Source organism: Thunnus albacares, chromosome 3, assembly GCF_914725855.1.
Source record: "Thunnus albacares chromosome 3, fThuAlb1.1, whole genome shotgun sequence".
NCBI classification, from domain to species: Eukaryota; Metazoa; Chordata; class Actinopteri; order Scombriformes; family Scombridae; genus Thunnus; species Thunnus albacares.
Window position 1 is genome coordinate 4,302,765 of NC_058108.1, and position 13,930 is coordinate 4,316,694.

Sequence of the window (13,930 nt, forward strand, 5' to 3'; positions counted from 1 at the left end):
AAATAGTTTACAGACAGAGTGAGACAGAAAGCCACACAGCCTCTGTAGATGGATGGAAACTGGGAGCAGGGAAAACTATTCCCACAGTGCTGAAAAGTTTACATGTAAACTCTTGATGTGTAAATATGGATTAGAGAATACTGTTTACGTGAGTCCACTTATTATGGTACGTTACGCATCTCCACCCACTAGCGCTGTAACCGGATAAGCAGACAGCCTGACAACTTGACTCACCAGTCACATTTATAGCATTTGACCCCCTCCCCAAAACACCTAGCGACACTTGCCGCAGCCTCCACGCCCATTGCCCACCATGGCAGTTGGTCGGGTCATCAAATTTCCTGATCTACCTCAACAGCTGTATGTCTAAACTTGCTTCCCCTCAGTTGTATAGCCACTCACAGTGAGTGAGAAAAAGGGGACTTGAAACTAGGGCAGAGCAGTCTGGCCCCTTTCCCTTCGAACCAGAGGCACAGATTTACGACAGGGGGGAGAGAAGACACTGGTCTTAGGCGGAGAGGGAAAAAGAAAAGAGATTTTTTTAGGAAGCTTGCTGCAGTCACTGAGGAAAGAAGCCTTTGGGACACAGACCAGTGAGTCCATATTGCACAACATCCAATTTAGATTTTTTTTTTTCATTATATCAGGGGAAGAATATTCACTGAGCAGAAATCTCACCACCTGGAGTCATGCACAAGCGCACAAAGATAAAGATTGCCATTTTCGTGCTGCTGGTGGGTATGGCTTGTATGTTCACAGCGGTGGTAACGGACCACTGGGCAGTTCTCAGCCCACGGGTGGAGAAACTCAATGAGACCTGCGAGGCAGCCCACTTTGGCCTGTGGAGGCTGTGCAAGAAGCACATTTACATCAGCTCGGAAAACTACGACGAGGCGCATGGCTGCGGACCCATCAGCCTGCCTGGAGGTAAGAGAACATCTGAGCAAAAGCTTTTGTAACTGCCAGATGAAATAACATCAGATTAAAAAGGTACATGTCACTTTTTGTTTCTTCAGCTGTACCATTTAGACTAAAAGGTTTGGTCTTGTGCTGTACAAATATTTTTGTCTATGACTGTGAGATGCCTCTATGCAACCCAGCCTGGTGCTCATGAGGCATGAAGCTTCTAAGAATAGAGCTACTGATGCAGGTTCGTTAGACATATGAGATTATAGACTTACATAACTACCTTGTGAAATGGAATAAAGAACCAATTCTAAGCTATGTGCTTTAGTTTTTATAATGTAACCACCTGTTTTTTGAAACAGTTTGAGGTATTGACACTGCTTGATTTGACTTCAGAATCACACTTGAAGAAAAATACTACTTTTTCCATTGTGTTCCAATGACAATGACTTGGTCTAAACAAGGCATTTGTGTCTGAGTTTAGGGTTTGTTTGAGCTATCATGGTGGTTTGCAGGTCTGTCATAGAGTCACAGTCAGCTGGGCGATGGTCCGCACTGCAACTTCTTTTGGGGCAAACAACAGGGTGAGGGTGGAATCAACGTCCAGGCAGATCAGGCTCCATGACAAGGCCTCAAGAGGATGCTTTGGCTATCACTTAGCTGTACAGAATTAACCAGACCACATGAAGTATTTGACATCAATCAGACAGGGCCAAGCATGTGCCATGGAGTGCCAACTGGCTGCAGATTTTCACAGACCAAATATCTGATTTGCACTGGCTCCTGATTAAAAATGTGTTTATTAGCGAAGACAACTGGTGTACAGCCTGCAGACATATACAGACAACCTATAGAGCATTCTAAGTGAAATGGCATTAAAAGGACAATTTTGAGCTACTTGAGTATTTCCATTAACAACAGTTTATTTTACAGGTCACATAGTTTCCTAATAATTCTTGAGGAATGAATTCAGATTTAACTTAATTGGAAGTACAATGTAATTAGGTACCAATTACAGGGGAAATGTAGAAAGTGTTTGGTATACTTTCCATTCATTTCAATTAATTATTAATGTAAACAAAGTAACCACGTTGTAGTCAGCACTCAAAACTGCAAAATATATATATTTTTGTGTAGTTATAAGTTACAAACAGCACACAAATATGGATCATGTTTTCAAAAAATAAATAAATATTTACTTGAGTTTAAATGGATCTCAATCAGTTTTGTGATTGAGATCACAAAAAGTTCCTCTTGATATCAACAATTTTTTTTTAAAGAAATACAGGACCCATAAAATAAAGTGTTACTTTTCCAACTTTATGTTGCTTTATACCTCTGCTCCACTATCATTTAGAGGAAATTCTACTTGTAACCTGAGTATTACTACTACTATATGACTGACTTGTGACTTTGCAGATTTTGATTTTTTCATATACAAAACGTATGATAAGCTTATAAAATATGCTACATTTTTTTAGAATTAAGTACTTTAAGTATGTAAAGTAAAATCAGTTACAATATTAAAATGCTGCTTAAATGTTTTTATTCAGTAACAATAGTCCCATAATTTAATATAACATGTACTACAATAGTCTAAAAGTGGCCATTTGCTGCTTTGAACACAATAATTTTACTAGTAATGGAGTGTGTTTTCACTTAATACTTTTAAAAGGACCTGAATACTTCTTCACTGCCCTTAATGATGTTGAAATAGTGTGGTCAGCTAAACTGTCATGTGTATCCTGACAAGGGCTTACCTTGCTATGGATGTCTCGGAAAACACTTTGTGTGATAACAGATGCTCTTCAGACTGTAACTGAATAAAATGGATGTAAGCAGTGGTTTTTGAGTAGCAGTGACTCAAATGTCGATGGGTTATGGTGAGAGTTACTCATCTGTAAAATGGTGGAAACTCTGCTAGCAAGTTGACTGTTGTCTGAGGGATTGTTATCTGGTTGTTTATTGTTACTAGACCCTGCATATCAGTGCATGTAATTAAGACGGGTACTTTCCACCGAATTTGTCCGGCTTACAAACTCAGAAAATATGTTGTAACTGATGGTGACTGTTAGACTTTGGGGTATCCCGAACACTGTCTGCAGGCCATTCCTGGAGCAGATGAAATGCCTCAGGGTGGTTCATCTCTGCAGGCATCGCAGGCATGTGCTGAATATACAAAATCAGCTCAGCCCACCCAGACATGCATCGAATTCATCAGCTTGTAATGACAAGTGGCAAACCCTCCTAGTAATGAAGACTTTATCTGTGATTTTTTTTCTTTTAGTTTGCACATACATATTATATTAAAGCCATTTTTACCAGCCATTTACTTCTTATTAACAAATCATCCATGTGATTTGTGAAGGTCGCCCTGGCAGCCGTTCCTCCAGGCACAATAGCTGTATTTGGTGAGGAACATTATTGTTTATCATAGCCACACATCTTGAGAGAGCTGTCAAACACTGATCCAAAGCAGCACTAATACAGTGTGTGAAGGCGGTCACTGTGACACACTCATCTGGAATGTATTGGGTTGAGTCTTTGTTTAAGTCGACTTCTGACAAAGCTCAGACGGTGAGATGAGCCCAGAAAAACCTTACGTGTGTATTGCAGACTTATAGTTTCTGTCGTTTCAGCTTAAAGAAACTTAAGTTTCATCCAAGTCAGAAATTACCAGAGGGCTACTTTAGTTCTAGGAGCTATCTGAGTTGCTTTCTTTTCAAATTGGAATCTCATATTATGTTGGTCTTCTGAGCTGCAGTGAGCTTTACATAAGCAGCATCAGATCTCCTCCATATTTCCTGTTTTTAAAGGAACTGGAAAACATTTGGAATTTTGTGCTCTGATGACCTTTTGGAAGTTTCAAATGTCACATTATACAGAGACTAGCAATTACTATTATGTTTTCACCATGGTTCCCGTTACACAGACAAAGATGATCATATGACTTTTTTTAAAATAATGCTGTGCAAAGTGTTCAGCAAGCAGCCATTATAGATATAAATATAAGCCATGTAAATACTCAGCTGTCTTGGGTGGAAGCTGTGAGGGTCAAATGCTCATGCCAAGTCCAGCGTTGCTCTGATTGACGGGGCCGTCTGGTAGAGTCAGGCATAGCTCTAAGGTCTGCTGTCTCACCACACTGTTCCCACGAGACCTTCCCACAGCTTCCCTTTGCCATGCAGCCTACATAAACACTCAAATTACTTCACAATCCCAAGGGGTGGGATGTATAGTCCGAAAAGCAAGGGGAACCACTGGTATTTAGCACTCAAATGACATACCAACCCAGGGATAGGCTCTATATGGGGATGAAGAAGTGCCAATGATGTCTTTAACACTCATATAGAGTGTGAGTGCTCAAATGTCGAGAGCCTGACTGGTATCAAGGGGGAAATGTTTAAAAATAGTCAGTTTTCCGTTTTTATGCATTTTGTGCATGATTTGTCAAAAAAAGTTTAACATTAAGACCAAAAGACACTAATGTTCCTACAGTAAATGTAATTTTGGTGGCATATACACTTGTGTTGACCCTGCATCAACATAATTGAAGTTGAAGTGATAGACCTAGGAATGATGACAACAGCCAAATACAACTGACAAAGTAAAAGCACAGGTTCAGAGATCTGGGCCAGACTTAGCTCCTGCCGTCGACAAAATATATTGACGGTGGACTTCAAAGCTATAAAAGGTGCTGCTGTGGCATGAAAATGTACAGAGATATTGCTAATCCAATGTCCTCACCTGATCTTTGGAGAGATGACAGATGACTCTATTAGGAACAAGAAAGGCTTTGCAGAGCTTGTCAGCACGGCCTAGTAGGATGACAACCAACAACAAGTGGTGCGGCGGTGTGTGTGCGCCTGTGGCAGCATGTTATGACCACCAACTTGTCCTTATATTTTTGTTGGAGCTTGCACTATAAAGATGTTAGAAAAAGGTGTAATTAGCCAACACACACTCGGTCACATGTGGGAATAAAGCTTGATACAGATAATGAGCTCAAAGCATCCACTCCAAGGCCTAATAAATGCTGAGTAGCTCCACTTAAAAATACATAATAAACTAGATATGGATTTAGTTAAGGAAGAGCCACTTGGCCTGCCGGGAGTTCTTACACTTTTCAACCCGAGACCTAAAAAAGACATCTTAGCTCAGCCAAAGACCGTGTTTCCTGCTACTGAAAGAGTTGTGTTGTGTTACAGCAAAGGCAGACCGAGGGATGAATTTGCATTTTTGTTAAAAACATGAATATTCACCGTTATGGGAAATGCATGAAGTTCTAAGATATCTTTTAGCCTCTCTTTAGCCTTTTGAATTCAGGGTTTGACTTAGAAGTACAAATACTGTAGTTGATGAGCCTCTATCATAATGTGCCTTCCACAGTGAAAAACACTGGAGCTTGTTGCTTAGTAACAACCTCTGTGGGGTTTTTTGATGGCCAGTCCCTGTCCTCATTCATAAAAACATCTTTTTTGTATGTGGGTCCACACCATATGGTACACAGCATTGAAAGCTTCTAATTTCAAAGGATGTTTTTGTAGATACTGTGATGTTGATTCAGACATATTGTTTTTTCCCATTATATCAAATTACTTTTATTTCCTTACAGAGCCACCTGACATCCCTTTTAGCTTATTTTCATGGTTTCCAGGGGACAGAATGAAATGATCTACCGTCTCAGCATGGGTCACTGAGCTCTTACTGTGATATGATAACATGCAGTACTACATATTTCCACATGAAAGCATTTCATGGATGTCCCATGGTGAGACTGTATGGAAACAGGAATTAGGAAATTGCGTGTGAGTTGAGACCTCACATGCATAACATAACATAAACAAGATCACTTACGTGCACTTGACTTAGCGTGAGATAAAGTGTCATAGTAGCCTGGTGTTACATACATCAGCGTTAATCTGAACCATCGCCATGTTTCCTTTTAATGCCAAGACATTCTTCTGCTTTCAGAAACACATGTTACATGAAGTAAAGTCTCACATGTAAGTGTGAGCTGCCCTGTAAGTGTGTGATCAAGTACCATGTATACATTTTGAAACCCCAACAGCAAGCAGGTGGTATGAGATAAGTCAGATGTAATGAAGATATGACAGGAAACCAAGCCTGTTTCTAAACTTGATTCAAATGGTTAGTTAGACACTTGGCAGAGCATCAAAGAGTATTTATTCAACCAAACCACCCTGTGATCACATAAAATGGCCTGCCTTTATTTGTGCAAATCCCCAAGGTTTAACACCTCATCTGTCCAGGAAAAAAGTCAATGTGATGTCTGCTGTAACCAATTTTACTTTTGACAGTCAAACCACACAAAGCAGACCAGGGTCTGCACAGCATCACGCAACCATTTTAGTGGTAACGTTATCCTCAGAGTGTCAAACTGTGAGATGCTTTTGGAGAAACAAAGTGAGCAAGATCTGAGACAGTGTGAGAGGTGGGTGATAGAGATATATAACCGAGATATAGCAGTGGTGCAATATGTGGAAGTATTTGGGGTAAAGCCTGAAGGGAGATGTGAAAAAGTCCAGAGGTTGAGTGATATGACCCTAAAAACACAACTTCAGATTATTTTGTGAAATAAAAATGAATGAAGCACCATTGTCAGCTATTTATTATATGATAAGGTGAAACAACTTTGATAATGATTTGGTTTATATGCCAATTCGCCAGCAACTAAAATTCAGTTGAATTTAGGCATCTTAATCTTCCACACACAATTGAAAGTGGTCACTAGAGTTGAGAACGGTTAAAGTTAAGTTAAGTTTCTGATGCAATTTTAATTAGCTAATTAATTATTACAGTCATGCCTCCTCCACTTGATGGTTCTCTTGCTTCAGAATGTATTTACATTCAAAGAAATTTAAATTTAATCTCATGAAAGTTAATCAGACAAAGTCAAACTTTTCAAACAGTGTATAGAGATCAATAAAACCAAATCAAGTTTTAATCATTAAATCATCATTGTTTTAGATCCCACTGTGAATTGTCATCCAACTCTGTAGTTCCTCTCAGCTCTGTGTGAGTGTTGAAGCATCTTCAGCTCATTGTTTTGGTTTTACGGTCAGTAGCTTTTCTGTTTTAGTTCACTGTCACCACTGTCATTAGTGCCATTTCCAGCACCTGCCAAGCGTCAAATGGCAGACAAACAAAAGTTAACGACTGGCTGGTTAACATAGTGCAGCATTTAGCAGCTAAAGAGCCAGATATCTCCTTCAAGAGTTGAAGAAACTTAAGAGTAGAGATTGCAGATGGACACAAACACAACTCCAAATGAATGCTAATGTTGCTCCGTGTCTGTTGAATGTGTAAATAGGCAACCGTTTGCTACAACATTCACCATATCAACTTTATATGGTGATGATATGTCAGTGTTGTTTTTACAGTTCGTTGTACTGCATCCAAGTGGTCAAAAAAAACAAACAATGAATGCAGGTCTAACTATGATCTTAACCTAATTTTCTTTCTTTTCACAGAGGAAAACTGCACTTACTTCAGGCACTTCACTCCAGGGCAGGATGCTGAGATATTTGAATACAAAACACAAAAAGGTAAGTTTCCATTATTGGTTACTTTCAGTCTGTGCTGTATAAAAACAAAAAAAGAGAGATTTTTTGTAAAATCCCAGTCTGTGTGAAGTGGAACATCAAACCAGCCAAACCGACTACCTCACAGTTTCCCAGCTGACCTCACCTTCTGCTGCTCTGCTGTCTGTGAGCTCAGATTTTCAATCATGTTTCATTTCTGACCGTAGCCAGTGATGTCAGAGTAGATATATTTGACCATCTGTCAATGACCAAACACATCATAGGACATTTAGAAGTTCTAAGTGACAGGCAATTGGATTTCCCTTTGACTTTCTCAACCTTATGTCCAACTGTGGCTGTGTCTGCACAGATCATAATTGGTAGCACTGCGTGAACCGACCTTCGCTTTGGAAAAAAGAGCCCATATATCACAGTGCATTATGAAATATTTACATTTTTCAGATGGTAATGGCGGGTTTATCAGTCCACCACTTTGGTCCAGACTGAAATATCTCAATAACTACTAGCTGGATCGCCATGAAATTATGTGTCTAGAGGATGAAGCCTAATGACTGTGCCACCATGAAGTTGACATTTTTGGTATTTAATGAAATGTCTCAACAACTGTAGATTCTCTATCATCAGATCAAAAATTCAATTTTTCCAAAATTTTGGTTTATGACCAAATACTTGCAAATCTAATGTTGTTCCCAACAGCATCAGCTGTTAACATGCTAAACTAAAACAGTAAACATCATCATTATTTCTTGCTAAACATCAGCATGTTTCCATTTTCATTCACAATGACATTTTAGGTACAACACCACAGAGCTGCTGGCATGACTATAGACTCATAGTCTTGTTACAGTATGATAATGTATCTTGGACATTTTATGTCAAGAATTGTGAGATTTTGACAGATATACTAATACTTTTTTGCAACTACTTTTTGGTGGAGTTTGTTTTCTCTTTGATGGTCACAAGCTGGGGTCATAGTCTCCAGAATTCACAGTGTGTTTCTGGCACGAGGCTGACAGAGTATCACACTCAGTGCCTTAGCAACAGTCCAAGACAGTCCAGTACATACCGTGCAGCACAGTCAACATATTCATAGCTGTTTGTGTTCATTTCAGCCAGCCCTCCCTCCCGTTCCAGCTATGGCTGTTGTGAATCCAGCCAATGCATGTTGTATGACAGCCCTTCCATGTAATGTGTGTGAGGGGGCCGAGCGCATGTGGAGCACTGTCAGACTCAGTTATTGGGGTGTAAGTGTGGATGGACTTGTGCATTAAGTTACACATACCCACATACCCTAAACTCAGAGCGGCTAATGCAAGCATTCATGGGTACCCCTCCCCCCATCCTCTGACACACACACACACACACACACACACACATACACACACACACACATACATATACATATATATATATATATATATATATATATGCAGCATCCCAGTGCTGCTGGCTAGCCCTCGAGACACTGCAAGTTTGCTGGAATGATTGCAGCACTGACCTAAGTGCCCTGTTGTATTATTCACTCTTGAGTGAGCCATTTGGCTATACCATAATGGTGCATAAGGTTGAATGAACATAGTAAATGTATGTCACCACAGGCCCATCCATCCACGCAGTTAGTCTCTATCTGCCATAGGGAGTTTGCCAGTAAGAAATAAATGAAGTGTAATGTAAACATTGCCAGTTCAGGACTGGTTCTTCATACATTTTACCAACATAATGCCACCAAAAACTTTAATGTGACATCTCATTTCATCTCATTCCCTCTAATCTTCCCCCCAAAAAATCTATATCTACATAGTTCTACAGTAAATACACATAAATAATCCCACAAACATGCACGTGGATGGACAGTATGAATACATACATATACGATATGTACATACACAAAACTAAACAAAACTATATAACACGACTTCACAGAGATCAAAATCAGCACATATGCTGCAATACTATGACTTCAAAACCAAACAGCTTTTGTGCTTCAAATATCGGTCTTTAGTGAATTAGACGGTTGACCTTTTTCACATGTAATCTCACATTTTTGAGGACTGAGCAGTCCTGTAATCTAATGACATGCCCCGTATAATTGAAACGCTGGTGTCTTTTTGATGTCTACCTCGCTCTTGGTGTAAAGAAACTTTGGTGTTTTAGACTGTTTTAGCCAACAAGCTCCACAGACACACACAGTACCTCAGAGAACACACAATGTTCAGGGTACGGCCCATCCTCTCCCTGCCAGCACAAGATGAAGGCTCTCTCCCTCAGAAGAGTGCCTCTCCCCTGGGCATGGTTCAGGCGAACAGGCGGCAGATCAAAGGCCTCGCGTCCTATCCACCTCTCTGCTCGGAAAAACAAACCAGCTGCTGTTCCTGTTAAACAGACACGCTCTATCTGTGAACACAAGGACCAAATTACATTCATATAGTACATTTGTAAACGTAAAGATGACTGAATTTACAGCAAAAAGCATAAAAGGATAAGTCTAATCTAATTGATTCTTCTAACAAGCGTTGCCTGTGTAGCCAAAGCCGGATTTTGTTCACAGCATGAAAAATAAAGAATAAGGTCAACCTTATCTTTTAAACGTAACCTGACACGAACGACTGGTTAAATGCATGGATTATTTCCAACAACATACAGTAGTAGGGAATTGTTTGGTGTGCAAAACCAGCTAATTTGTAAAGAATCCAGGATAACATACTGTCCCACGACTATAAAATAAATCAGGGTGTGACAAAAAATGTCAAAAGTGGCTCAAGTTTAGACAAAATGTGCAGTAATTTTGGCTTCAAGCTATTAAACAACAAATTAGATGTTCCCAATTATCCACATACAGTGTTTTTTTATATTAAACAACAACTAAAGCCTGATTTCAAAAGGCCAAACTGCCCAAATATATGGCAAGTACATAGCAGTCCCTGTATTACTGCATGTATTACTCAGTTTGAAATGGAAGCGCATGTGGCTACTAAATAATTCATCACTGCTTATTAAAGCAAAGTCTTCTTATTGATTGTAGAAGCTGAGATGTGTCTCATGTGCTATCCTAATCACCAGATGACTCCTTTATATTTATGAATTAAATAAAAACATTTAATTGCACATTCAGACCTTGGTTTCTTGTCTGATTAAAGCATTTGTGCAGTCTTACGGTGGCCTAAGGGGGTTGAAAACATTTGCTGTGAATCACACCGTGCCCAGTTTGAGTCCTGCATGTTATTCACCATCTTTCTCTCCCTTCGTTTCATGTTATCTCTGTAATGCTGACGCTTTAATACAGGCAAAAATGCTCAGAAATACTTTAATTAAAAATTTTATGCATTTATGAGCCAGATCATGTTAACAGTCTTGGTCTCCTTCGTTCCAGAGTACAACATCTCCGCTGCGGCCATCTCCATCTTCAGTCTGGCCTTCATTATCTTGGGGTCTCTCTGTTTGGTGGGATCATGTACCGGTAAAGGCAAAGGAAGAGACTATCTCCTCAAACCTGCTGGCATGTTCTTCGCATTTGCAGGTGGGATCAGTTATTTTTTTTCTCATTTTGAATTTGTGGTCACATCATTTGTCATGTTAGGAGTTTACACATTTCTCTCACATTCCCAGGACTGTGTTCCTTCATCTCACTGGAGGTGATGCGTCAGTCAGTCAAGCGCATGATCGAGAGCGAGGACACGATCTGGATCGAATACTACTACGCCTGGTCCTTCGCTTGCGCCTGCGTGGGCTTTGTCCTCCTCTTTCTCTGCGGCATCGCCCTCCTGATCCTCTCCATGCCCCAGATGCCCAGGAATCCATGGGAGACATGCATGGACGCTGAGCCGGATCAAGCAGAGTGATAGCTAGACAAGACAGATTCAGTAAATGCAGGATGTGAGCGGCTGTGTCTTTTGTTTTAAGTACAGATGTTAGAGATTCATTTCAAGAACAAGAGGCCCATAAAAAGCCACCCATAAGGAACTGGTTCTTGTGTGGATCAACCATAGCCATGATGGTAAATTTACCTTTACCGACCATAATACGGCGACTTGAACATGGGCAGTTTCATATGTTTGCCTTATCCTGTATGTCCAATCAGAGTGTAAAAATAAACAACACCTCCTGGTTCATGATGGAGATCAGGACTCAAATCTGACCTGTGGCTTTAAAACAACTATGCTTCACAGAAAGAGCAAACATAAGATAAATACAATTTGTAATAATTTGTAAGTACTTTCAGTACGCTTACTTTTTTCCCTCTACAACACAATATTGCTCACATGTCACTGTTACATGACCCTGGTCTGGTTTGGTCCACCAAATGTCATCATTATGCAGTTCAAAAAACATACATCATATTTTAGATTTATATGCATTTTGAGAATATAGTGCATACAGTTGTATGTCCTATATATGTGCTGCATTATGTATGATATCTTGTACATATCTAATGTTTGTCTGTTATTTTTTGTATGGGATCACTCAAGGAATCACTTACTTACAAGGAATGGCAATTAAGTAAGAGAGCTCAAGATATATATATATGTACTGTATATTAAAATGTTAAGTTGTGTATTTATAAAAATTTATAATGAAAATTTAACGATAAGATATCTATTACATTACAAAGTTCTTGGGTAAATTAATGATTTAGAGAAGAATACAAGCACAAAGCAGGGTTGTGTGTGCGTGTGTGTGTGTGTGTGTGTGTGTGTGTGTGTGTCAGACTGAATGCTAAACACCCGCACAGTCTGCAGCAATGATCATGTTGGAAAAGGTTCAGTTCTAGCAGGTGCACATACAAGGCCTTTTACTTTTTTCCCAAACCGAACTGAAAAAAAATAAAATAAAAAAAATAAAAAGAAAATCACATTTTCACGTGTCACGACCTATTTGATACGTGTTGCAAATTGGTTTTTTATCCTCCATGTTACTAGTAGAGAGAACTATGGGGTTTTTTATGAGGTTCATGAAAGGACAGAACATTCAGACTTGAAGACTTGCAAAAAAAACCCCTCAAAAAACATCATGCTGTTTTGTTTTAGAACTAAAAGAAAATGCGACACATGGCTTGTTTGAGCTGCTTTGGTTCAGTTGGGTTTGAGAAGCAGTATAACCTGTAGGCCTCCACAGTGCAACCGAGACCGTGCGACATAACAATCAACATCAACAGCTGTTCAGTTGGTGCAGCAGGTTTAGAAATGTGTCATGATAGAAAATGCTGTGAAATTTCAGGCTCTGCATGTTTTTTCTGTATGATCTCGAGGTTGCGTTGTATTGTACATAGCAGCTGTGGGTATTCTGGCACACTTTAAGTCTCTGAATCAGACATTTGTTTATACTCGGCATTGCCCATGAAATACAGGTGAGCAGTTCTGCAGTTAACAGAGTTTTTGTGCAGAACCTGGTGTAACGTCAAGGTGGATTTCACCGCTCTGTTATGCAGTAAATAGCTTGTGAGAGCTGCAAAGCATCCATGCCTTGAGCTTGTTCAGGACAAAAGTCCAGTTAGTTTATTTCTTAATACATATTGTTTGACTTGATTGTGACTTTCGCTTGAAACAATTAGGTAAAAGACGGTAAAATCAGCAGTAATGGCTACTGCTAACATGAACTTTGTACGTTCTTAGTCTTTCTTACTTTGTCTTGCAATGAAATAAGTTTTGGAATGCAGTAGATCTCGTGTGTGTGTTTGTTATATGCTATAACTTTGTAATGAAAATTAAATCTTGAAAAGCTCTGATGTGTTTGTGAAATTTTCTGTACCAAAGAAAAAACGTGCGAAGGTGAGTGGATGTGGATGAAAGCACAGGCTGTTGTTGCTGAGACGTCATTTTCCAGGTAAGAGTGTGGAAAGCTTTTGTTGTTGAATCAAGCAGTGAGAGTTATGCAAATCTTCCAACATTTTGGTCTTTTTAGTATAAAAAAAAAAATCCCTCTTTCTGGTTCTACTCAGCAAGGAAACACCGTCTGGTAAAACGCTTTGATACTGGCGTTGATCCTGCTGATATATTCAGGTTAGACAGAGAAGCTTCTCTATAATGCAACCTTCTCCAGCAGAGGATGATCAGGGAAAAAAAAGACAGAATTCCAGCAGTTTCAATAAAAACACTTTAATAGAGAAACAAATAAAAAAAAAATAAACCTTTGAAACACAGTCTAAATCCTTTATTATAACCACCACCAATTGAAATGAAGAAGAGTAAAACAGATCTATTCATTATTTTTGTACCCACGAGGGAGGAACCAATGGGACTGGGGGGGGTGAGGAGGAGGGGGGAGGAGGAGAGAGGAGGGGGAGGAGTGGGGGGGGGGGGGGGGGGGGGGGCTGGGTGAACAGGTGTGCCATTGATTCACTGCAGCGAGGGAAGAACAGAGGAGAGCAAACAGATAACAGGAAGAGATGTGGCGTTTATAGAAGGCTGAACACAGTGCTCTCTACTGGCTGGGCAAAAGGTTGCTCCCTTCACATGTGCCAC

General features: G+C 39.8%; 1 protein-coding gene across 1 annotated transcript; it reads left to right on the forward strand.

Moving 5' to 3' along the window:
• The first annotated feature begins 307 nt into the window (after window positions 1-307).
• cacng1a (calcium channel, voltage-dependent, gamma subunit 1a) lies at window positions 308-13,191 on the forward strand. The gene is made up of 4 exons (XM_044346637.1): window positions 308-927; window positions 7,401-7,475; window positions 10,843-10,989; window positions 11,079-13,191. Exons 1-4 carry the CDS (start codon window positions 690-692, stop codon window positions 11,309-11,311), a joined length of 693 nt encoding a protein of 230 aa, XP_044202572.1. The 5' UTR covers window positions 308-689; the 3' UTR covers window positions 11,312-13,191.
• Window positions 13,192-13,930: the final 739 nt, after the last annotated feature.

What these genes read in the sequence shown, in the direction of transcription:
- cacng1a (XM_044346637.1), top strand. Translation starts at nt 690, where the DNA reads ATGCACAAGCGCACAAAGATAAAGATTGCCATTTTCGTGCTGCTGGTG. An exon ending in ACCCATCAGCCTGCCTGGAG is followed by an intron (nt 928 to 7,400) that starts GTAAGAGAACAT and finishes TTCTTTTCACAG; the next exon opens with AGGAAAACTGCACTTACTTC. An exon ending in TGAATACAAAACACAAAAAG is followed by an intron (nt 7,476 to 10,842) that starts GTAAGTTTCCAT and finishes CCTTCGTTCCAG; the next exon opens with AGTACAACATCTCCGCTGCG.